General features: G+C 44.5%; 2 protein-coding genes across 2 annotated transcripts; both read right to left on the bottom strand.

Annotated features, from left to right (window-relative positions):
* Window positions 1-4,486: 4,486 nt before the first annotated feature.
* Window positions 4,487-15,876, bottom strand: LOC146712327 (uncharacterized). Its single transcript, XM_085452009.1, has 2 exons — window positions 15,310-15,876; window positions 4,487-8,266 (listed from the first exon to the last, which is right to left on the bottom strand). Exon 2 carries the CDS (start codon window positions 7,669-7,671, stop codon window positions 5,566-5,568), a length of 2,106 nt encoding a protein of 701 aa, XP_085308135.1. The 5' UTR covers window positions 7,672-8,266; window positions 15,310-15,876; the 3' UTR covers window positions 4,487-5,565.
* Window positions 11,877-15,303, bottom strand: LOC146712328 (uncharacterized). The gene has a single exon (XM_085452008.1). It carries the CDS (start codon window positions 14,333-14,335, stop codon window positions 12,128-12,130), a length of 2,208 nt encoding a protein of 735 aa, XP_085308134.1. The 5' UTR covers window positions 14,336-15,303; the 3' UTR covers window positions 11,877-12,127.
* Window positions 15,877-24,938: the final 9,062 nt, after the last annotated feature.

Raw genomic sequence — 24,938 nt, forward strand, 5'->3', positions numbered from 1 at the left:
GTCCAAATAACAGATGCACAGTTTGGTAAATGGGATAAATTAGTTAGTAGATTTATTTGGAAAGGGACAAAGCCAAGAATAAGATTTAAAATACTCCAATCAGGAAAAGAAAAAGGAGGACTTGCCCTCCCGAATTTCAAGGAATATTTCTATGCAGCCCAGCTGAGATATACTGTTTACTGGTGTTCATCAGAATATACTTCAAAATGGAAGCATATAGAGTTAAATTATTGCCTATCATGTCATCCACAAGCAAGATTGGGAGAAGAAACTACCCAGCCCACGAACAAAAATCTCATCACTGAATTTACTATTAAACTCTGGTGGACAATAATGAAGAAATATAGAATTACAGAAGATTGTAAATTGCTGATTTGGCCTGCATACTCTCGAAAATTCCAAAGTGGACAATGGGATAGCACATTTTTAAGATGGGTCAATAAAGGAATTACAGCAATGTGTACATTAATAGATGGGACAACATTTAAATCTTTTGAGAATCTACAGAAACAATTCGGATTGGATAAATCAGATTTATTTAGGTACTTTCAATTAAGACACTTTTACAATACAGAAATTAGAAAGAAGCTCTCGAGAGAAAGAAATCGTATAATAGGAACAATAACAGGTGCATATAAAAATCTTCCATCAGGAATTCTGTCAAAATTATATGATGGCCTACAAAATTCGAATAGGAATGAAACATTATATATTAAACAAAAGTGGGAATCGGAACTACAAATTGAGTTGTCAGAGGATGATTGGCGATCCTTATGTCTCACACAGCATAACTCCACTAGCTCTAGACGATGGAGAGAATATGGCTGGAAAAATGTGATTAGGTTTTTTATTACTCCGTATATCAAAAGCAAGCAGTTGAAAACACCCCAACAATGCTGGAGATTATGTGGAGACTGGAACGCCAATCACTCACATGTGTTTTGGAAGTGTAAATATATTAAATCATATTGGGAAAGAATCGCGGCAACAATGACGAAGGTGCTGGGGTATGAAGTACTGTGTGAGGCACGAGTAATGTATTTTGGAATATGGGAAAATGTAAAAAAGGAGGACTGGTATTTGTTTAAGATTATGTTGTTGTCAAGCAAAAAGGTGATAACAAAGAATTGGCTGAAAAGCGATCCTTTAAAACTGGAAGACTGGATGGACGTAATCGAGGACATATATACAATGGAAAAAATGACTTACACTCTGAGACTGAAATCTGACAAACACCGAAAACAGTGGACAAAATGGATAATTTATAAGTCTCAGTCAGCCTTATAGGGCGGGACCTCTCGTGGTTTTTTTTTTTTTTTTTTTTTTTTGTGTGTTTGTTGTTGTGTTATTATTATTATTGTCTTGTCCGTATGTAATACAAAGGAAAAAGTACAAAATAAAGAGTTAAAAAAAAAAAAAAAAAGTCTGTCTTGGTCTTTCATTAATTAATAGGCTGGTGTGAAAAATTGCTGCCACACCGCCCCCTCGGCCTGTGCTTCGAGATTTCTGGTAGTTAGAATGACTCGGGGGTGTTGATTCATTTAAACTAACATAATCATCCTGCTGCAACCAGGTTTCTGTAAGGCAGAGTAAATCAATTTGTTGATCAATTATTAAGTCATGTACTAACAGAGACTTGGAGGAGAGAGACCTTCCGACCGGTGGCACTGACGTCACATCTTATGAAGACTCTAGAGCGGCTCTTCCTCAACTTCCTCCGACCACAGGTACAACATGCCCAGGACCCACTACAGTTTGCATACAAGGCGGGTGTCGGAGTGGAGGATGCCATCCTGTACCTCCTGCATAGAGCCCACTCACACCTGGATGGGGGAAAAGGCACGGTCAGGATCCTGTTTCTTGACTTTTCCAGTGCCTTTAATACCATCCGGCCCTGTATGCTTCAGGAAAAACTGAACAGGATGGAGGTGGACCCCTGCCTGGTGGCTTGGATCTCCGACTACCTCACCGACAGACCACAGTACGTCAGGCTGAAGGACATCACGTCTGACACTGTGGTCAGCAGCACAGGAGCACCACAGGGAACTGTGCTGTCCCCTCTTCTCTTCACCCTGTACACCTCTGACTTCTGCTACAACTCTGAATTATGCCATATTCAGAAGTTTGCAGATGACACGGCCATCATGGGGTGTATCTGGGATGATCAGGAAGAGGAGTACAGAAGTCTGGTGAGGAACTTTGTCGCATGGAGTCACACAAACCACCTGCAACTCAACACCTCAAAGACTAAGGAACTGGTTGTGGACTTCGGGGGGTCCAGAGAAGGTCCACTGCCGGTTCAGATAGAGGGGGAGGAGGTGGAGGTGGTCAACAAGTACAAGTACCTCGGGCTGTGGGTGGACAATAAACTGGACTGGTCATGCAACACAGAGCACCTGTATAAAAAAGGCCAAAGCCGACTGTACTTCCTCAGGAGGCTGAGGTCTTTTAACATCTGCAGGAAGCTCCTGAGGATGTTTTACCAGTCGGTGGTTGCTGGAGTACTTTTCTATGCTGTGGTGTGCTGGGGGAGCAGCACAGCAAAGAAGGACTCATCCAGGCTGGAGAAACTGATCAGGAGGGCTAGCTCTGTGGTCGGCATGAAGCTGGACACTCTGGTGACAGTGGCAGAGAAAAGGACATTAAAGAAACTGCTGGACATTATGGACAATGCTGGGCATCCTCTGCACACGGCCATAAACAACCAGAAGAGTCTGTTCAGTGACAGGTTGCTTCTCCCAAAGACAAGAACCAACAGACTTAAAAACTCCTTTGTCCCACACGCCATCAGACTGTTTAACTCCTCTCTGGAGGGGAGAGGGAGGGGAGACAGGAGGACAAAGGAGGGGGGAACAACTAAGCTGTAGTGCCTCTTCACCTCACTGTACAATACCTTGTGCAATACTTTTTGTAAATAGTCAACAGTGCAATAGACTCAATACTTGAAATGTGCAATTCACTTGTATTTTTATTTTTTATTCCTATTTATTCTATTTATCCCCCTTTGTATATTTTATTTATATTTGTCTCTGTATTTATATATATGTGTGTGTGTGTGTGTGTGTGTGTGTGTGTATGTGTGTATATATATATATATATATATAACAATTCTGTAACTGTAACTTCGGTCGTTGCTGTGCTTTTTTTTTTGGAAGTCGAATTTCCCAGAGGAACCCACCCGAGGGATTAATAAAGTTCTATCTTATCTTATCTTATCTTACATAATATTTAATAATCCACATTTCACTGTTTTACTCTTTGGTTCAGATGTGGATACTGTATTGTTCTTTCTTTGTAATTGTTTATGTTTAAGTTGTTTGTTGCTGGTTTTTAGTTTGTTTTTTGTCTGTTTGGAAGCTGACACAGTCTCAATGGAGATGGGTTTTTGGGGGGGTAGCAGGAGGAGAGAAGCTGCAGAGAGGCGTGTAAGACTGCAACTCTGCTTCCTGGTCCCAACTCTGGATAGTCATATTTTGGGGGGTTTAATAAATTTGTCCATATTTCTAGAAATGAGAGCTGCTCCATCCAAAGTGGGATGGATGCCGTCTCTCCTAACAAGACCAGGTTTCCTCCAGAAGGTTTGCCAATTATCTATGAAGCCCACATCGTTTCTGGGACACCACTCAGACAGCCAGCAATTTAAGGAGAACATGCGGCTAAACATGTCACTCCTGGTCTGATTGGGGAGGGGACCAGGGAAAACTACAGAGTCCGACATTGTTTTGGCAAGGTTGCACACCGATTCAATATTGATTTTAGTGACCTCCGATTGGCGTAACCGGGTGTCATTACTGCCGACGTGAATTATGATTTTACTGAATTTACGTTTACCCTTAGCCAGCAGTTTTAAATTTCCTTCAATGTCGCCTGCTCTGGCCCCTGGAAGACAACTGACTATGGTTGCCGGTGTCTCTAGCTTCACATGTCTGAGAACAGAATCACCAATTACCAGAGTTTGACCCCCGGCGGGTGTGTCGCCGAGTGGGGAAAAACGGTTAGACACATGAACGGGTTGGTGGTGTACCTGGGGCTTCTGTTTAGGACTATGCTTCCTCCTCACCGTGACCCAGCCGCCCTCTTTCCCCAGCTGCTTGGGGTCTGCCGGGGAACAGCTAGCGGGGCCTATGCTATCTTCGGCTGCACCAGCTACAGGGGCCTGGCTAGCTACAGGTGAATGAAGGGTGCGAAGCCGAGTCTCCAATTCAGTAATCCTGGCCTCCAGCGCTGCAAATATGCTACATTTGTTACAGATATCATTACTGCTAAAGGAGGCCGAGGAGTAACTAAACATCTGACACAATGAGCAAGAAAGTGCAGGAGGGAGAGGTGACGTAGCCATGGTGCTAATGAGTCGGCTACGAGCTAAGCTAAGCGAGCGAGACAGTACAGAGTGAAGGATACAAAAAAAACAACAACAGCAATAGAATAATATTAAACACAAAGTGAACCCGTCTTCCTTCATTAAATAGGTTCTTTTAGATGTTAAGGAGGAATTGACTTAACCAGGCTGGCGGAGAATGAAGACAACCGGACACCTGCGGCAGATGGGGAATCAGTGAACTTTTATTGAGACAGAGACAACCTCTCAACACAGCTCACATCAGGAGATTCCCAAGATTTGCTGTGAGGATGGGTATATATTCTCTAAAACTTACAGGAGGGGGTTGTGAGGAAAGTGCTGCATTAGCAGAAAAACAACTCCATAAAAGGAAATCGGCCTTGGGTGTTCTAGTCTCTTCGCTTGCAGATATCTTGCACCTGCAGGATGAGGCGATCGCTTCTTATCGCTCTCAAGGCCAAAGTCGTGAGCACATTTTTATTACACAGTTGCACAGTAACTTTAAAGCTGAACAATATTTAAAGCTGAATAATTGTTTGATCAGATTATATTTTCTTCAAATCCCCCTTTTGACCCATCTTAAATGGGTCAACACACAAAAATAAGTAACATTCAAAGGAACACAGAGACGTGTCGAAGCCTGGCTCGAAAAACTCCTCGGGTCTTATCATTTGTCTTTATCTGTCATTGCAGATGAGGAGAAAAGAGTCCAGGCACCACCCTGCCCAGGGGTCGGCTGCAAGCAGTCTCGGTTCCCGACGAAAGCAGTAACAGCTGTCCTGCACCCAAGGATACAACGAGTCAGTGCAACCAGGGTAGTGACACAAAATTAACAGTTCCTGTAACCCAGCAACCAAAAAGCATAAGTAATGATAAAAATGTGGAGAGTACAGAGTATACTATAATAATGAGAGATATAAACGTGAAAATGTGAAAGAATAAATCAACCGTAAAATAAACCCAGAACGGTAACTGCTAAGGACATTCAAAAGTGAATATGGTAAAACGTGAGGAAGGGGTGTGGAAAAAAACAATTTATATCCAGTGGTGGGAGTACACATTCGCTCAGGCTTAAGTCCGGAGACCCTGAGAACATCGCTTAACCCTCACAACCCGACCAGACACAGTTCAACCAGATATATCCTTCAAGAGGAAGTGGGTGAGGGAAACAATTAATAACAAGCCTAATACAAAACACCACAGAGAAACAACCATTCTAGAAGCATTTAAACAAGAGAAAGACGATAATGTTCGTCACCCTCACGATCAGAGTTTTCATCATCCGTTGGCGAGGAGGTGGGAAGTTGACTAGCCAATAAAGGCATCTGCCGGGCGAGATCCTTATCCTCAGGAGTGAGAGCTGTAACAATCAGTCTCTGGAAGAGGGATCGAATGCATGGAATACAACAGCAACCGCAGGTGACTAGGACAGCAACAAAAACTGAGATGGAAACTAGGATGGAAGCTACAAGGGCCTTATATTTGCCAAACATGTTAAGCCAAGAGTCCCACATGGCAGTATTAACGCCCGAGTGTTCCTTCATTTTAACAGTAAGAGCTGTGAGACCAGTAATAGCTTTAGTGAGGGAACCATCAGGAGCTGTGTTATTGGGGATATAGGTACAGCACTCCTGACCAAAAAGGCTGCAGACTCCGCCTCTTTCTGCGAGGAGAAAATCCGTTGCGACCCTGTTTTGGAAAGCCATTAGGGAAGTGGCAGATAACTGTGCATGCACAGCTTCAAAACCATCTCGAGTGTAATTAGCCAACAGTTGCACATTAAAGTGAATGTAGTTAATTCTGTCCACATTCGCATTTATTTCAACCATCCAAAGTATCGAGGCCCATCCTGCTTTAACCTGGTCTCGCAGTTTATATTCATCGGGGACCCCACGGGGTATACCTACAGCATCAATATAGGTTGGATTATGAGCTGAACCTGGGATTAGAGAACGTTTAGAGCGGCGTTCAGAGGAGGATGGGAGGCCAACTTCGTGTACTTCTATAGAGAGATCTACTGGAGTGACTAAAACAGGTAAAATAAGAGTTATGAGAGCGCAAAGACCTGACGCATCCCGAGGGAAACCATCATATAACTTGTTATTGCCACACCACCACCACAAATCAGCCCTAGCCGTAGGTCGGAAGTTTGGTTTCATAACCGTCATCTCAGTGCACCAAGAAGAGTTCAAGCTACCTAGTTTTACTGCATTGCCAGTCAGGTTAATACAAGTGAAATTGTTCACAGCTACATCTGAAGAAAAGAAAGGTGGTTTATTAGAGACCGAGCGTTGAGTTTTAGGAAAGTGGTTTTCCAGATATGAGCAATGACCTCGTTTTGTATTGTTCATAAGATGCAGGAGGCATGCACTATTGACTGGCGCCGGTACCACTCTTAAAGTGGGGCGGGCTCCCATACACACTATGCAGTCGGAAGCCGTCTTGTCAGCAGCTTGTTCAGCTAGTAGTAACCAGTTGTTTGTTGCTCCAGAAATACCGGTTAGAATTTGGAAGAGGTCATCTTTAGACATTTTATTCGTGTCTACAATGCGTATTCGGCCGTTTCTCCCCCCGTTTGTATATGTCACCGGAGGGCCATTAAAGGTGGGGTTATCATCTTTAACTACAGAGCTTGGAGCTGCACCAACGCTAGGGCATATTTCCATTTGCCAATACAGGGCGGTGCGATCAGTCCAAGGGGCAAGTATAAATTGTTGACAGGAGGTCAAGGCCAGATCCTTTAGGGTAAAAATTAAGCCTGAAAGATCCGGTTTTTTTGCTATTCTGAGCATATTTTGGTTTCTCCAGTGCAAAGCCTGACCCCTAGAGTGCTTGGACCAATCGAGGTCCGTTTCTGACACTAAACTGGACCACTTCCACTGATGCCAACCTCCCAGGGTTATATACCACACTGAGGAGGAGAGATGTACTGCAAGGTTAAAAAGATCCCCCCCTTGGTCTTTGGTGACGGGAGTGACTGGGAAGCTAGCGAAATCTATTTCGACTACCCAACTTTTATTGTTGGGGACACAGAGAGTAATCATTCTAGTCGTACTTGGGGTACAGGAGGTAACCGTGTCTCGTTTCTTTCTAAATGGATCGGGCGTGGGCAAAACTGGAGAGGAAGTGGTGGGCAAGACCCTAGGGGCTACATTTGTCAGATTGGGACTGTCAGAAGGGGGCGAAGCTTTTGAACTTGAAGGTGTCAGAAGTGTCGGGGGCCCTTCACAGATCAGGATTATGCCAATGGGAATGAGACCCAGGGCCAGGAAGCAAACAAAGACGCAACATCTTTGCCTGCCTGTCATTTCAGGGGGAAAGGGCCAAGACATGTTTACTTAGCTTGGATGTCTTCTAATAGAGGATGATGGGGCACAGAAAGGTGGTCCAGTTCCCCCCACCTCGCCAAGGGCGTGTTCTAGGAGTTAAAGAGCAACAAAAAGTATCAGTGACACAACTTTAAATGAGCTTTCAGCGGTTAAAACTATTGCAATGTAAAATGTAAATCTTAAAAACTCAAGCCAATATAAAAGCAAAGTCATAAAAGATGTTAAAAATAGAAAAATAAAAATGTTTAGTTCAGTATGAAGAACACCCCCTTTTGTAACCAGCCGGCTTGTAGGTTGAGTTTTGGCTCCCTCAAGTGGTTGGTGATGCTGTTGCAGCTCCTTCTGACAGGTCCTTCTGCACCTCTCTCAAGGTTCTTCCTGGTTCGGTGGCAGCAGCGCACTGTGTGTAATGAAACCAGGTGTCACCTTTCCCTTCGAGCCTGACAGCGTGGGAGGTCCGCTCTGTTATGCGGTAAGGGCCTGTCCAGCGAGGCTCAGCCCACTTTCTCTTTGTGACTTTCAGGAGGACGTAGTCCATTCCAGGTGTAGCCGCCTCTTTCAGCTCTTGCTGGTTTCTTTCAGCGACCTGTGAGGAATACTGGGCAACAAAACTGCGGAGCATGTTATAATATGTCCTCGGATCGAGGTCTGAATCAGCTTCATCCGACATTAACAGGCGAGAGGAGGGGCCAGGAAAAGGCCTGCCATGCTCCAACTCAAATGGAGTGTAACCAGAGGTTTGATTTACTGAGCATCTTATGGACATTAATGCAAGAGGCAATGCCTTAACCCAATCTAATTTGGTCTGTGCACAGATTTTAGCCAATTTAGTTTTTAGAGTTTGATTCATCCTTTCCACTTTCCCCTGGGATTGGGGGTGGTAAACTGAGCCAAACTTATGTTTCAAACCTAATGCGGCTTCAACCCTCTGCAGATCGTGGTTCCTGAAATGTGAACCATTGTCCGACCTTATGACCTCGGGAAACCCATGCTGTGGTATATAATGATTAATCAGACACTTCACCACAGTTCCACTGTTTTCACTTGCTGTCGGCCAGGCTTCTGGCCAACCTGAAAATGCATCCACAGCCACCAGCAGGTACCTGTAACTACCTACTCTGTCCACCATGTCTGTGTAATCAATGATTATTTCTTTCCCTGGGCAAAGTGGGATGGGGAAGTACCCTGCTATTGGCTTGAAGGCGGGCTTGATTCCAAATTGGTTGCACTCCTTACAGGTTTTAACCATGTATTTTGTCATGTCTTTTAGATAAGGGTGCCACCAGGCGGCTAAGTTCCTCATCATTTGTGCAGGTCCCACATGCCCCACTCCATGTGCCTCTTCCATTGCTGTCTGTCTGACCCCTGGCGGTAGAATGGGCCTTCCATCTGGGCCACGCCAAACATCTGTGTTTGTGGCCCCTCTTGTTACCCATAATGATTTTTCCTGGGGGCTGGCTTTGTCCTGTAACTCTCTGATTGTGGCTAGGCCTAGTTGTATGGGTGGTCTTTCTGGAGGGGGTGTGGCTTCTGGGTCCATTACCATAATCAGGGAGGGTAAGTAACCAGCTGTCTGCTTAGCTACTAAGTCGGCCTGTTTGTTACCTAATGCCACTAAGTCCAATCCGGCACTGTGTCCTTTGCATTTTACCACTGCCACCTTAACAGGTAACAACAGTGCTTCCGCTAATTCCCTCATTTCTATCTCATGTTTAATAGGCTTTCCGCTGGCTGTCAAAAAACCAGCTCTTAGCCACTGCTTGAGCTCCACATGCACTGCTCCCACAGCATAAGCTGAATCACTGTATATATTCACTTTCTGTCCCTTTCCCATCCTTAAGGCTTCAATCACCGCTCTCAGTTCAGCTCTCTGTGCAGACTGTTGTCCTGTCAACTGCTCTGCTTTCACTGTTTTCCATCTCATGTCTGTCTGTTCCACTATTGCCCATGCAGCCTTCAACATTCCACTTTCAGTTCTGAAACAACATCCATCTGTGAACCAATCTTTTTCTGCATCCATTAGAGGTTCTGCCTGCAAATCTGGCCTGATTTTCTCCTGTACCTGCACAACCTCTTCACACATATGTGGTTCCCCTGATCCCATGTGATCAGCCATGTTTATGCCTTCATGTGAGTAGGTGATGTGTGGTGCTTCCAAAATGGTACTGAGGCGTCTCTGCCTGAGTGAAGTGAGTGTGAAGGCCTGTGAGGAGACGTAGGCCACCACACTGTGTGATGTCAAAATTTTTAGTGGGTGGTTCATCACTATGTGTGCTGTTTTCTGAATGATTTTTGCAAGTCCAGAAACGTGTTGTGTGCACGGTGGGTGGCGTTTTTCAGTGTTGTCAAGCATTACGCTTACATATGTCAACACTTTTCTCTCTCCCCCTTTTTTCTGGAACAGGATACCATTGATATGGGTTCCAGTTCCAGAAACATCAAGATGAAAAGGCAAAGCATAATCTGGCACAGCAAGGTCAGAGGCGACAGAAAGCTGTTGTTTTAACTTTATAAACGCCTGTTCTGTTTCTGTAGTCCATGAGAGGGGAGCAGAGAGGTTTCTCATGCCTTGTTCATTTACCAAAACGCGCAAAGGGGAAGTAAGGCCAACATAGTCTGGGACATAGGTCCTGCTGTAACCAGTCAGGCCCAAAAATGACAACATGTCTTTTACAGTTAGAGGTTTTGGATGGTGCAAAATGGAGTTCCTGTGTTCTGGGGACAAGGAAATACCGGACTGTGAGACCATGCGGCCTAGAAAAGAAACCTGTTTTCTTGCAATCTGTAGTTTGTTTTTGCTCACTTTAAAACCTGTGTTGGCCAGGTGGTCAAGTACCACTCTGGTGGCCTCCAAACAGATGTCAGCCGTGGGGGCAGACAGCAAAAGGTCATCCACATATTGTATTAACATACAGTCAGATGGTAGTGGGCTGGTTTGTAAAAGTTCTTTCAAACACTGATTAAACAGTCCTGGGGAGAGGGCAAATCCCTGTGGTAAGCGAGTGTAACGCCATTGTCGGCCTCTAAATGTAAATGAGAAAATGTCACGCAGTGACTCACGAAGTGGGAGGCAGAAAAAGGCATTAGCCAAGTCAATGCAGGTGAACCAGGCATGAGATGGTGGGAGGTTGGTCAAGGCAACATAAGGATTAGGCACAGGCAAAGTAGGAGTGCCAAGTAAGGCATTAATCCTTCTCAAATCATGTGCCATTCTGAACTTCCCCGTGCCTTTTTTCTCAACGGGTAGGATGGGCGTGTTCCACTTAGAGCAGGAGGGCTCCAAGACACCGGCAGTGACCAAACCAGAAATTGTTTCTGCAATCCCAGCCTCAGCCTCCGGTCTGTGTGGGTACTGAGGCTGCCACAAAGGGGTAGCAGATGACAGTTGAAAAGAGACTGGCTCCACATCAACTAAACCTACATCTGTGGGTCCAAGGGACCACAAACAATCTGGAAGAGAGTCGAGTAAAGGCGCAGCATCACAGTGGTCTGTGTGTTCTCTTCCATGTGACCCGCTGACCACTCCATGTTGCAGTGTTGAGGAATTAAAGCAATCATTTAAAATTTGGTATGTCTTGGTAGATGGAGAAAACAAAACCTGTGGGAGTTTTGTAGGTGTCCAGTCAGTGGCCGCAAGGGAACGTTTAACCATTCCACCCAGCTCCTTAGCCTGGTGTCCAGGATGTAAGGCCAGTGACACATGGGGAGCTGCCTCATCAGACATCATGTACCACTGTAATTGATCTGTTGTAAAAGTAACCGCTGCTGCCACTCCCTCCGGTGCCGCAAAAATGCACGACATGTTCAGAGACCAAGCCCGCCCCTCACACTGCTTTTGGAACATGTGCTGGTACCAGGTGGTGTCATGCCTGTCATAAAACAGTGTAACATGAGGTGGGTCACGGGGAGGGACATAAGGATGTAGGAGTGAGAGCCACGGCCGCCATTGCTGAAAAGCAGTCCAAACTCCTGGTTCAGCAGGTGTTTCAACTTCCAATAATGCCCAGTAGATGTCAGCAGAGTCCGCCAAACAGGAGGAGGGTTGCAGCAGAAACTGACCACCTCCCTCTGGCCCATCAGAGCAGGGAAGTACAACCCCAGTAGGGAGAGTCACAGTTAGGCCTTGTGAAGAGCAGAGTATTGTGGCTCCTAATTTAATCAACAAGTCTCTTCCCAGTAAATTCACAGGCGCCTGTTTTGAACAAACATAGCTGTGTAACAAGGTCTGATCTCCAACCGTTGTGGGGAGGGGCACGGTGTAAGGCAGAGTTTTAGGTTCCCCAGATATGCCCACCACTGTAATCACTCTGTCAGTAAGTCTTTCACGAGCAACATCCTTAATGGTGGAGTACGTAGCTCCAGTGTCCACTAAAAAGCTGCTTCTTCTTCTATCTACAGTTATGGACAGCATAGGGTCCGCCGTTGTCCCTTCACCGTCCTGGGCAGTCTGTGGGGTGTCCTATAGCTGGGGACCACCCTCGTAGTACTCCCACCCCATCACAGGCATCTGTGGGGCCGGGGGCACTCCAACTACAGCACCACGAGGTCCACCTCTGTGGCCAGGATGCTGATAGGGCCCACCACGGGCTCCCCTGCCTCTTCCAGCAGCCGGGTTCAAAGGGCACGCTTTAGCCCAGTGTCCAGGTTGTCCACACCGGAAACAAACATACATCTGGCCTCCCCTACCACCTCCCATCTGACCCCTTCCCCTGAAACCACCTCTGTTTCCTCCAAATGGGGAACCTCTCTGCCCATAAGGGGCCGGGGAGTGATAAGCACCATACTGGGGGGGCTGTGGATCAGTTGGCCATGGGTTCGGATACAAATCAGGGGCAACTGGACCAGGAGGGGGAGCCGCAGCGGCCACAAGCTGCTTTTTAGGCTTGTCACCTTTTCCACCCAGGTCGTTTTTAGCTTTCTGCAGCTGAACCTTCAACAGTTGCAACTGTAAATCTTCGACGCTCTCCGCTTTATCATCAGACTTAATCTGCACTTTGTTAAGATTAAAAATCAAATGTTTCTTCCAGATTGCAAAGTCACAGTCCTGCAAATCAGGATTATCCTCCATTTTCTGGCTTACTGACTCCGGAATGCCCCTCAGCACCGCCCTTCTAAACCACATGCTCTGTGAACAAGTCCTACTGGGGTGATGACCTGTATGGTTCACCCAGTCTTCAACAGCCTGATTTAGATAATGGGTGGGATTTTGCTTTCCCTCCCATTTAAATTTCTGTAAGGTGCCTTGATTTTTGGGTGGGAATTGTTTGCGCAGGGCCGGTCCAATAAACCTCAAGGCCTGCATTAGTGGCACCTCGTTCTCATGCATGGTAGTACCCGCATTTTGTTCCAGGTCCGCTGCCTGAGATCGGGATGTGCACCTAGTTATAATAGCTCTAAAATCTCCCAGTGCGAGGTCCTGTCCAGCTGTGTATTTATCCAAACCAGCCAACCAGGCATTCCCTCCCTCCGTTATGTCAGGGAGTTTGTCCACTAGGGCCTGGACATCTCCGAATGAATAAGGTTGATACACTGGTCTACGTTGCGCTTTAGTCTGGACCAGGGGAAATATGCCTGGAGGCTGAGGCACAGGGCCCTTAGATCTAGTCTGATATCCTAAACTGGGAGGGGTAGAGGGGGGTGTATTGTTAAGGTCACTGAGTTCATCATCAGTATCCTCAGTTTCTTCCCCGCCTGGTGGGGTAGCAGTGTCAGCAAAAACGTGGGCTAAACTCATCTGTGTTTCCGGATCCTGACGGCCCACCAAAGACATGGTAACTGTGACATTTGGTGAAGTGCCAGGCTCAGTTTTTGCAGTAGCGGTCAGATCTCCTTTAACAGCGACAGGAGTGCTGGCAAAGGGGTTGGACCGGGAAAGAGGGGCTGACGCAACACGATTATTCACCTGGACCACTGACCTATGTTCATTTAAGCAGCTGCGTAATGCTGCTTCTTGATCAGTTAATTGTTGTTCAGTGGGTTCCTGGCTGTTCATTCGAACCGCAAATGGTGCGCTCGCAGGGGGGTCAGTTAGGCCCTCAGATCCGGTTCCAAAACAATGGGACATAGAAGAGGGGGCTCTACTACTAGCTGAGGATGTCGCCGACAGAGAGGAGCTTCCTGGGCAAAAATGCTTGGTATCTATGGGAGTTGGAGCTACGGGCGGTTGTTCTCCAATAGTCATTATTCCACCAGAGATATTACGTACCGGATATATGCCTGCTGAGGGAGGAGTTGAGGCAGAATAGGGAGGTGGCTGAGACCTATTTTTCTTCATGTGTGGTTTTGCAGTTTCCCATAAACACACCCAGTGATTAAATTTAGCTTTGCGGCCTGCGTGCTTATCTGCTTCCTTTCTGTGTCTCACCCCGCTCATCACACCTGCACCTGCTGCTGCTGAGTTGGCTTCTTCCTCTTTCTCTTTTGCCTGCATAGCCTTATTCTGCCAAATTATTCCCCAGTTACCACTACTCCCCTCGTCCTTTCCCTTTTCTTTCATTAACCTTTCAGCTGTTTTCCTCAATGACTCTTTCTGCTTTTTTGCTTCTTTAGGCTGGTGTGTGGAGTTGATGACTGTCTCAACACATGTTAATTGTTCTCCCAATGTGCTAAGAATAACACCGGGACCCCAACCATCATCATTAGTTTCTCGATCTAATTCTCCATCCATTTTACTGTCAATGGAGGAGTGTTCTTTTATTGATTTTAAAGGAGAATTTGGGCCAGCTGGGTTTCTGCCTCTGTTAGGCACTAACAGCTGGGGCGCTGCTTTAAAGGTGAGTCAGCACTGAAATATCCCTTCAGGTGTTACCAAGCTTCTACCAAACCGGAGTCTGGCGGGTAACCTTGCCTAGAGCTTCCTGATAGGGGTGCTAGTTGGTTGTCACCTTGTTCACACGTCTCATTCACACTTCATACATTACCTGCAGTCACTCATTACCCTCCTTATGTATGTAATAAATGTGTAAAAAAAATTCTATGTGTGGTGTATTATTTTAACCAAAAGAGGAACCTAGTTCCTTTAATTGTGTAATCTGTGAACAACGGAGAACCAAACTGTCCTGCCCAGTGTTCCACAACAAGCATTCAGCGTGTATTTATGTGTGTCCAATATCAAACAGAACATCAAAACATTTAAAACACTAAAATCATCGGGGTTTTAAGAAGAGATCCGTTTTCTCCTATTGATCAAAGGGACCCCTCCTTTGGACTCCAACCAGTACTTCTCCTTTTTAAGTTTTAGAGGATCTTTTCTAATAAAGTCCTCTGGGCCTTCCTAACCCTTCTGTAGTTTAGAGAATATTACTAAAAAATATTCTCAAGGCCTTTAACCTTTTAATTTGTTTAGAAAGGCGTTACTAATAAACCCTTTCAAGGTCCCAGACCTGCACTGAGGTATGTATCCGACACCGGAGAGCAACCCGTCGGCTGCAACCGTGGTCAGACCTCAGTTCACTCTTATCTTTATTCACTTATTCACTTATTTCTTATTCACTTATCTCTTATTCACTTATTTCTTATTCACTTGTCTGATTCTCAACAAGCCTTAAGTAAGCCAGACAATTTTGGTTATGAATTACTAGGAGTTTGGACACTAAGTATTTTTATAATGTTCAATATAGCAGAAATAAAAGGTCTGCTTACCTTGTTTTTGTGTGCACACAGCTTTTGTCCAAACTCCGTTCACTCAGACCACGGCCGAAGTCCTCCCATCCGTTCCAGTTGACCTGGAGCGGATCCTGTTCGTGACGCCAATTGAAGGATACAAAAAAAACAACAACAGCAATAGAATAATATTAAACACAAAGTGAACCCGTCTTCCTTCATTAAATAGGTTCTTTTAGATGTTAAGGAGGAATTGACTTAACCAGGCTGGCGGAGAATGAAGACAACCGGACACCTGCGGCAGATGGGGAATCAGTGAACTTTTATTGAGACAGAGACAACCTCTCAACACAGCTCACATCAGGAGATTCCCAAGATTTGCTGTGAGGATGGGTATATATTCTCTAAAACTTACAGGAGGGGGTTGTGAGGAAAGTGCTGCATTAGCAGAAAAACAACTCCATAAAAGGAAATCGGCCTTGGGTGTTCTAGTCTCTTCGCTTGCAGATATCTTGCACCTGCAGGATGAGGCGATCGCTTCTTATCGCTCTCAAGGCCAAAGTCGTGAGCACATTTTTATTACACAGTTGCACAGTAACTTTAAAGCTGAACAATATTTAAAGCTGAATAATTGTTTGATCAGATTATATTTTCTTCAAGAGACAGTGAGTGAATACATTGGCTATAAATTAGGTAGTGAGTACACAGAAAGTGTGCTTCGGATGAAGCACGTGAAAATTATACTATGAAAGAAGAATGTATTTAAAAGTTGTTAATTAAATTGCTAAGCAAATAAGCTACTCAGAAACACCACTGTGTTTGAGCAGGAACAGGAAGTGATACTCTACCGCAGAGCGAGCGAACACCAAGTGACAGCCAATCATATCGCGATTAGATAAAATATCAGATCTGATGGCGCTGACGTTTCCCCTGAAGTGGTCTGCAAACTGCTCACAGAGCGAGTCTGTGGGGGTTCTTTGGGAGCTGTTAAAATCAGGGTTAAATAAATGATCTATGGTGGAAAAGAGGACCTTGGGATTATTTTTGTTATTACTGATTATTTTGGCGAAGTATGAATTTCTTGACTTCCTTAATGTATTATTGTACTTTTTTTTTTTTTGCCTGTCCCATTTGGTTCTTTAGCCGTCAGAATTGTTGTCTGAAGACCAACAAGGATACCCAATGGATTTACTTTGCCAAATGGATCATCGTGGCATTGCCGTATTGGTCCATTTGGTCGATCTTTGTTTTTATTATTTATTATATTTTATTTTCAGATGTTACAGACGGGACAGACATGAGTGAGGGATAGGAAAAGAAAGAGGAAGGAAAGGAAAAACAGAAGGGGAGAGGGACAGTGAGAAAGGGGGGGAGAAAAAAAAGTAAAAATCTCCTGGATCACCTGTTGAGAGAAGAATAGAAAACAAGCAAAAAAACAAAAAAAAACAAAGCAACATACTAAACACAACACCATCGCATTAATCTAGCTAAGTGTAAACAGCAGTAAATACTAAATATTCAATGTTGTTGTGCAGCACGCAGGACAGATGTGCTTCGAAGTAGCGGCCAAGAAAGGTGTAATTTGGGTCTACGAGCAGTGAACACCCGTGTGCATACCTGTGTGGATCAGCGCGCTTGTATTCCAAAGGTTTCTCCATGTAACGGTATTATTGTACATTTTAAGTTGCTCGCAAAATATTTGATGGTTGATAGTATTTTTATTTTTCCTCCATCTCCTTTCTGCTGCCCTGCAATTTCTTTTGAGTTTTTTGACTTCTTCGTTTCTCCAGGGTGATGCATGTTTTACGTTAATCTTTTTGGTGGTGAGTGGAGCAACGGAGTCAAGGCTTTTCTTCAGTTTGCTGTTGAAATGATTAAAAATCAAATCGCAGGATGCAGGTAAAATCACAGGGGGGCATTCGTCTAAAACCCTGGTAAGATTTGCAGCCACTTCAGATGTTAGATAGCGCCTCTTCACAGTTCGCACCGAGGTCTCCCGCTGAATAAAACCGGTGATGTTAAAAAACACACAGTAGTGGTCAGAGACAGCCAAGTCAACAACAGAGGACACGCTGGTGGACAGCCCATGGGTGATGACCAGGTCCAGAGTGTGTCCTCTGTTGTGAGTCGGCTGTGTGACGTGCTGGTAAAATCCAAACAGTGAAGAACGTTTAAGAATTCTTTTGTTGCAGGGTCAGAAGGATTATCTATGTGCAGGTTAAAATCACCGGTTAAAATTATCATGTTATAGTTTGAATGTATGTTTGTTAAAAATTCTGAGAATTCCTTGATAAAAGCAGCGCTGTCTTTAGGTGGTCTATAAATTGTGACAGATAAAACTGGAGGGCTGCTGAAAACAATAGCATGGAATTCAAAAGTGGTAAAATGATCAAATAAAATTTGTTTGGTGGTGAGTGTGTTGTTGGCTAAAGATGCAGTCCCACCACCTCTCTCACCACTTCTAATAGAAAAAGAGAAATTAAAATTTGGTGGGGAGGCCTCAGTGAGAACAACTGGTGCATCCGAGCCCAGCCATGTTTCAGTTAAAAATAAACAGTCAAGTTTATTATCTAAAATTAAATCATTAATAATAAAAGACTTGTTCGACAGAGAGCGGACATTTAAAAGTGCCATACTGATTGAGACTGGTGGATTTTTGACAATAGAGTTGAATGGATGTTGATATTTTTGAAGAGGCCGGAGGTTATTAATGTTTTTGGAGTTACTGGATTTATGATAATTCTGTTGCTCTCTGTTTGTGATTATGACGGGTATTGTGTTGACTGTGGGAGAGAAAGGTCCTAGTCCAGAGTTTTGTGTATTACTGTTAAAAGTGGAACAAATATAGGAGCTGGGACCAGGGGAACATCAGTCAGTGGCAGACAGATCAGCAGGTAATGTCAATTTGGGGTAGTGACAGGGCGATGTGCGAGAGTGCTGTACGCCAAATGCCAAATTGGCGGACAGCAAACGGCGTCCCCAGGCGTTGAGGTGGAGCCCGTCTGCCCCAAAAAGATGCCTCCTCTCCCAGAAGGCATCAAAGTTGTTAATAAAACCCAAGCCGTGGGAGACACAGGCAGAGGAAAGCCAGGTGTTAAGGCTGAGCAGCCGGCTGAAACGGCCTATCCCTCTGCCACAGGTGGGGGTGGGCCCAGAGATAAAAGCACTCACCTGCAACTGACCAAGGAGGCTGAAGAGTTGGAGGAAGTCCAACTTCAGCAGCTCAGATTGCTGTTTGGGGATGTCATTGGTGCCGATGTGGATGATGAGCCGGTTGGCCTGTGGGTGGGATGCCAGAATGTTGGGAATTCTGTCCACTATGTCAACAACGGTGGCTCCCGGGAATGACAGCGTGAGCGCCCCCCTCATCTGCACGTTCCTGACGATGGAATCCCCGAGGACCAGCGTGGAGAGAGGAGGTGCTGCTGGCCATCTGAGACGGCCGCGACGAGGCACCGGGGGTGTTCAGATGGAGATCAAATCAAATCAAATCAAATCAAATCACTTTTTATTGTCACATCACATGTGCAGGCACACTGGCACAGCACATGCGAGTGAAATTCTTGTGTGCGAGCCCCACAAGCAACAGAGATGTGCAAACACAACAACACAAACGAGCAAAATACAAGAATGGCTACATCTGAAACTAATAAATATATGTACAATATATAATAGTGTATGCATTTCTGGATGTGTATACTAAATATTTTCCTACGTGTGTGTGTGTGTGTGTGTGTGTGTGTGTGTGTGTGTGTGTGTGTGTGTGTATACACATTTTTACAAATTAAATAGTAAAAAAATAAAATAAAATAATAATAATAATAATAATAAAATATATAAAATATACAGAGTTGAATATGTGCAAAACAAGTGGCATTTATATACAGTGTGGAGTGCATAGTGTTGCAGTTCCCGTAGTGAAGCTGAGGTGTCTATGACGTGTTCAGCAGTCTGATGGCCTGATGGAAAAAGCTGTCTCTCAGTCTGCTGGTACGGGACCGGATGCTGCAGAACCTCCTTCCTGATGGAAGCAGTCTGAACAGTTTATGGCTGGGGTGACTGGAGTCCTTGATGATCGCCAGCCGGACTGCGTGAGTGACTCCCAGGTAGCCGCGCCGTGGGTCCTCTTCTCCGAGGAGCCGGGGTAAAGCACAGCTCTCCGCGGTGAGTTTGCACCACAGCGTCGGGTTGCCCGCCGCGGCTCCGGGGGCGTAGTGGTGGAGATGGCGCAGACCTCAGCGACACAGCGGGATGGCGAGGGCTAGCGGTCAGAGGAGGAAAGTCCACAGGATCCAGGACATTGAATTTATTCTCCAATACTACCGCACCGGAGGGGTAAGGGTGCGAGAGACGGATCCTCCTGCCCCCTCTGCAGCCACCACGCGTCTCAACCGTGGTCCATGGCGCTGGTTGGAGTGGAGTGGAGCTGACCAGAGCCTTGGGTCTGGCCCCTAGCTGAAACCAGGAGTTCTCGTCCTTGGCAGAAGCACCAGCGACGCAAGTTGAGAGCCTGTGTTGACTGTTGGCGGGATCTTGGGACACAGCAGCTGGATGGTGCACTGTGTCGGCTAGCTCAGCGCTAGTAGTGGTAGTTTGAGCTTTGCCAAGGAGGATCGTGTCAAGTTCGCATTCAGCCCCCTGGATTTGGTATAGCGTGGATATCCTTTGTTCCAGCTCGATCACTTTTTGGCTCAGGTTGATGCAGCTTTCACAGCTGGATGTTGAGGTAAGTGGTGCCATTCCGGAATCTCGTACCGGCGACAGCGTCAAAAACAAAAACAGAAACTGCCACTTTAGCTTACGTTAGCTAAAAAGTCAGTCGTGACGCAGCAAGAAAAGAGTTTCAGATCAGTATCCAGCAAAGGCAAAATGCTGTAACTCCAAGAAATAAACAACGTCCAGGAAAGATCTACTGAAAGATCTACTGAAATTGAGCCAGGAATTCAAATACTCAAACTCACAACAACAGCACTGTGGTAGGCCCGCCTTTGTTTTACAAGAAAAATGTTGCTGCTCCCAACGGAAGGAAAACCAATCCTGCAGGGAGACCTACCTCGGCACTTGTGCAGGTGAAACCAAAGGCAAGACAAGCTTCACCATATTTTCTAGTCTTTGGCTTAGAATGAAGTTGGTTTGGAAACATATTCAGCGACGCTTCATCTCCTGCTTTGCCTTTGTGTGGTCACCCATCAAAAACCTGTCCGTTATGCTAGCAGTGTCCAAACATTCTTTTTTTTTCCTTTTCATACCGCGCCCCCCTGCAATGGCTCTGCGACCCCCCTAGGGGACGGGCCCCACACTTTGGGAAGCTCTGAGTTAACCAGTAAGTCTATCAGTGTTACAGCTTTCACAAACAAACAAGTGTAACCAGTTCATGTGTTACGCCTGTTGTTCTTGCGTTGTGTTCTGGCGTGAAAGTAAGAGGCAGGAGACAGTACTGGGTCTTTGGCTCTTTACTGCACATCTGCAACACAGAAATATGTGTCTGATCTGTGTGTCACGCGACTGCCAGTACACCTCTCCTCCGGCCATGCTGAAAGGAGCTGTGTCTGCAGCTTCATTAACACTACAATAATATAATGAATCAAATACAACAAATTGTTTTAAAACATTAACTTAAGCTCTCAAAAACAAAAAGCACAAAATAAATAATATGTCACTGAAAAAACATCAAAAACAACTTATAAGAACAATAAACAAAATAATTCAAAAACAAATAAACAGTCAGATAAATACAATTCAATAACCAGGACCCAATATTCTGGTACTTATAGTTCAAACATTATACTTCAGTACAATTATATTAATAACCGCCATCTAACAGGCAATACAACACTGTACTTGTAAAAACAATGAATGAAAGACTGCATCTCCAAAACATAAGAACATCTCCATACCTGCAACACAGAAATATGTGTCTGATCTGTGTGTGTCACGCGACTGCCAGTACACCTCTCCTGACGAAGGAAAAAAGAGTGCATGCTGTTAAAAAGACTGCCGCGAGTAGCAATCAGGCTAACTTAGCATGCTAGCATTTTAGCTGCGTTCTCGGCTAAAACTCATAAGCGTATATTAGTGAACTCCGCCCTCCACAAAACTTATCCCGAATGAGTCTCTTAATGACAAACAAAAACGCGGCGGTTTGGCTGTATTCACATTGCAGCTTGGGATCTGAACAAACTTTAATTAGCTGAGAGCAACGTGGCAGTGACTTACCTCCGGCCATGCTGAAAGGAGCTGTGACCGGGGCACACATGCACGCGCCTACGTCACCACGCAGCGCACACACACACACACACACACGAACTCACACAGACTCAAATTCAAATTCTTTTTTTTTTTTTTCTTTTTTTTTTTGCCTGTCCCATTTGGTTCTTTAGCCATCAGAATTGTTGTCTGAAGACCAACAAGGATACCCAATGGATTTACTTTGCCAAATGGATCATCGTGGCATTGCCGTATTGGTCCATTTGGTCGATCCGGGGAACCCCCCGACGCCCTAAGTATTTAATTCCTTTACAACTCCATTCTGGGAAATTAATCATATTATTGTTTTGTAATATGTCAGGGTTATTCCAGATAGGTGTACGTTTGCATGGGATTAATGAAGACTCCGTTATTTTTAGAAACTCCCACCATGCTGTCAGAGAAAAGCTGATGTTGATACTTTTAAAGCATTCATGTCTTTTGATGTTTGAGCTAATAAATGGTAGGTCTGAGATCTCTAGATCCTTGCATAGTGCCTGTTCAACATCTAGCCAGGGCTCAACTAAGAAGGTATGTTTTAACCATTCTGAGATGAACTGAAGCCTGTTGGCTAAGAAGTATTGGTGAAAATTAGGCAGATCTAATCCTCCTCTATCCTTGGTTCTCTGTAGCGTTTTTAAGCTGATACACGGGGGTTTATCTTTCCAAAGGAATTTGGAAATATATGAATCCAGAGATCTGAACCAATCTTGTGATGGTTTGTTAGGGATCATCAAAAATAAGTAATTTATTTTTGGCAAGATCATAATTTTTATAGTGACGACCCTTCCCATGAGTGATATGGGTAAAGATTTCCATCTAGTCAGATCGCCTTCTACTTTCTTTAGAAGTGGGATGTGGTTTAATTTAGTTAAGTCTGAAAGCTTAGGAGAGACATTAATACCTAAATATTTAATATTTCCGGATTGCAGTGGGGCAGAGGAAGAATTATGGAAGGAGCAGTTAATGGGGAGAACTGTAGATTTTGGCCAGTTAATTGAATAATCTGAAACTCTTGAAAACCAGTTTATTAAAGTAATTACCTCAGAGAGGTTGGTTTGTGTGTTTTGCAGAAAAAGCAACACATCATCCGCATAGAGACTGATTTTATGTTCTATGTTCTTACATTTTATGCCCTTAATTGTTGTAGACTGTCTAATTGCTGCTGCTAGAGGTTCGATAAAAATTGCAAAAAGTGAAGGGGAGAGTGGGCATCCCTGTCTGGTGCCCCTCAGGAGACAGAAGCTGGAGGATGTTTGATCTTTCTGAGTTAACTTCAATAATTACTTCCTCCAAACCTTCAACGTGTCTTTTAGACCCCATTCCTACAAAACTGCTCAAAGAAGTCCTGCCATTAATTAATTCTTCGATCTTAAATATAATCAACCTATCTCTAATGATCGGCTATGTACCACAGGCCTTCAAGCTGGCTGTAGTTAAACCTTTACTCAAAAAGCCATCTCTAGACCCAGCAGTCTTAGCTAATTATAGGCCAATCTCCAACCTTCCTTTCATATCAAAAATCCTTGAAAGAGTAGTTGTCAAACAGCTAACAGATCATCTGCAGAGGAATGGTTTATTTGAAGAGTTTCAGTCAGGTTTCAGAGCTCATCACAGCACAGAAACAGCTTTAGTGAAGGTTACAAATGATCTTCTTATGGCCTCTGACAGTGGACTCATCTCTGTGCTTGTCCTGGTAGACCTTAGTGCAGCATTCGATACTGTTGACCATAATATCCTATTAGAGCAATTAGAACATGCTGTAGGTATTACAGGTACTGCACTGCAGTGGTTTGTATCATATCTATCTAATAGACTCCAGTTTGTGCATGTAAATGGAGAGTCCGCTTCACACACTGAGGTTAATTATGGAGTTCCACAGGGTTCAGTGCTAGGACCAATTCTGTTTACATTATACATGCTTCCCTTAGGCAGCATCATTAGAAGACATAGCATACATTTTCACTGCTATGCCGATGACACCCAGCTCTATCTGTCCATGAAGCCAGATAACACACACCAATCAGTTAAACTGCAGGAATGTCTTAAAGACATAAAGACCTGGATGGCCGCTAACTTTCTGCTTCTTAATTCAGATAAAACTGAGGTTATTGTACTCGGCCCTGAAAATCTTAGAAATATGGTATCTAACCAGATTCTTACTCTGGATGGCATTACCTTGGCCTCCAGTAACACTGTGAGGAACCTTGGAGTCATTTTTGACCAGGACATGTCCTTCAAAGCACATATTAAACAAATATGTAAGACTGCTTTCTTCCATTTGCGCAACATCTCTAAAATTAGAAATATCCTGTCTCAGAGTGACGCTGAAAAACTAGTTCATGCATTTATTACTTCCAGGCTGGACGACTGTAATTCATTATTATCAGGATGTCCAAAAAAACTCACTGAAAAGCCTTCAGCTAATCCAAAATGCTGCAGCAAGAGTACTGACAGGGACTAGAAAGAGAGAGCAGATTTCTCCTGTTTTGGCTTCCCTTCATTGGCTTCCTGTTAAATCCAGAATTGAATTCAAAATCCTGCTCCTCACATACAAGGTCTTAAATAATCAGGCCCCATCTTATCTTAATGACCTTGTAGTACCATATCACCCTATTAGAGCACTTCGCTCTCGCTCTGCAGGCCTACTTGTTGTTCCTAGAGTATTTAAAAGTAGAATGGGAGGCAGAGCCTTCAGTTTTCAGGCCCCTCTTCTGTGGAAGCAGCTTCCAGTTTGGATTCGGGAGACAGACACTATCTCTACTTTCAAGATTAGGCTTAAAACTTTCCTTTTTGCTAAAGCATATAGTTAGGGCTGGACCAGGTGATCCTGAATCCTCCCTTAGTTATGCTGCAATAGACGTAGGCTGCCGGGGGATTCCCATGATGCATTGAGTTTTTCCTTTCCAGTCACCTTTCTCACTCACTATGTATTAACAGACCTCTCTGCATTGAATCATATCTGTTATTAACCTCTGTCTCTCTTCCACAGCATGTCTTTTATCCTGTCTTCCTTCTCTCACCCCAACCGGTCGCAGCAGATGGCCACCCCTCCCTGAGCCTGGTTCTGCCGGAGGTTTCTTCCTGTTAAAAGGGAGTTTTTCCTTCCCACTGTCGCCAAAGTGCTTGCTCATAGGGGGTCATATGATTGTTGGGTTTTTCTCTGTATCTATGAAGCGCCTTGAGGCGACTTTTGTTGTGATTTGGCGCTATATAAATAAAATTGAATTGAATTGAATTGAATTGAATTGGATGTCTGGTCATTTGTTCTGATACGAGCTGTTGGGGAATTGTATAATATTCTTATCCAGTTTATGAAAGAGTTTCCAAAACCAAATTTGTGTAATGTTGCGAATAAAAATTTCCAGTTAACTCTGTCAAATGCTTTTTCTGCATCTAGAGATAATATTGTGGTTTCGATA

Source organism: Copadichromis virginalis, linkage group LG3, assembly GCF_057382275.1.
Source record: "Copadichromis virginalis isolate Kocher_CV1m ecotype Utaka linkage group LG3, C_Virginalis_male_GT1.1, whole genome shotgun sequence".
NCBI classification, from domain to species: domain Eukaryota; kingdom Metazoa; phylum Chordata; class Actinopteri; order Cichliformes; family Cichlidae; genus Copadichromis; species Copadichromis virginalis.

Excerpts from the sequence above, each read along its gene's own strand:
- LOC146712327 (XM_085452009.1), bottom strand. The coding sequence starts at position 7,671 with ATGTCTTGGCCCTTTCCCCCTGAAATGACAGGCAGGCAAAGATGTTGC.
- LOC146712328 (XM_085452008.1), bottom strand. The coding sequence starts at position 14,335 with ATGGATGGAGAATTAGATCGAGAAACTAATGATGATGGTTGGGGTCCC.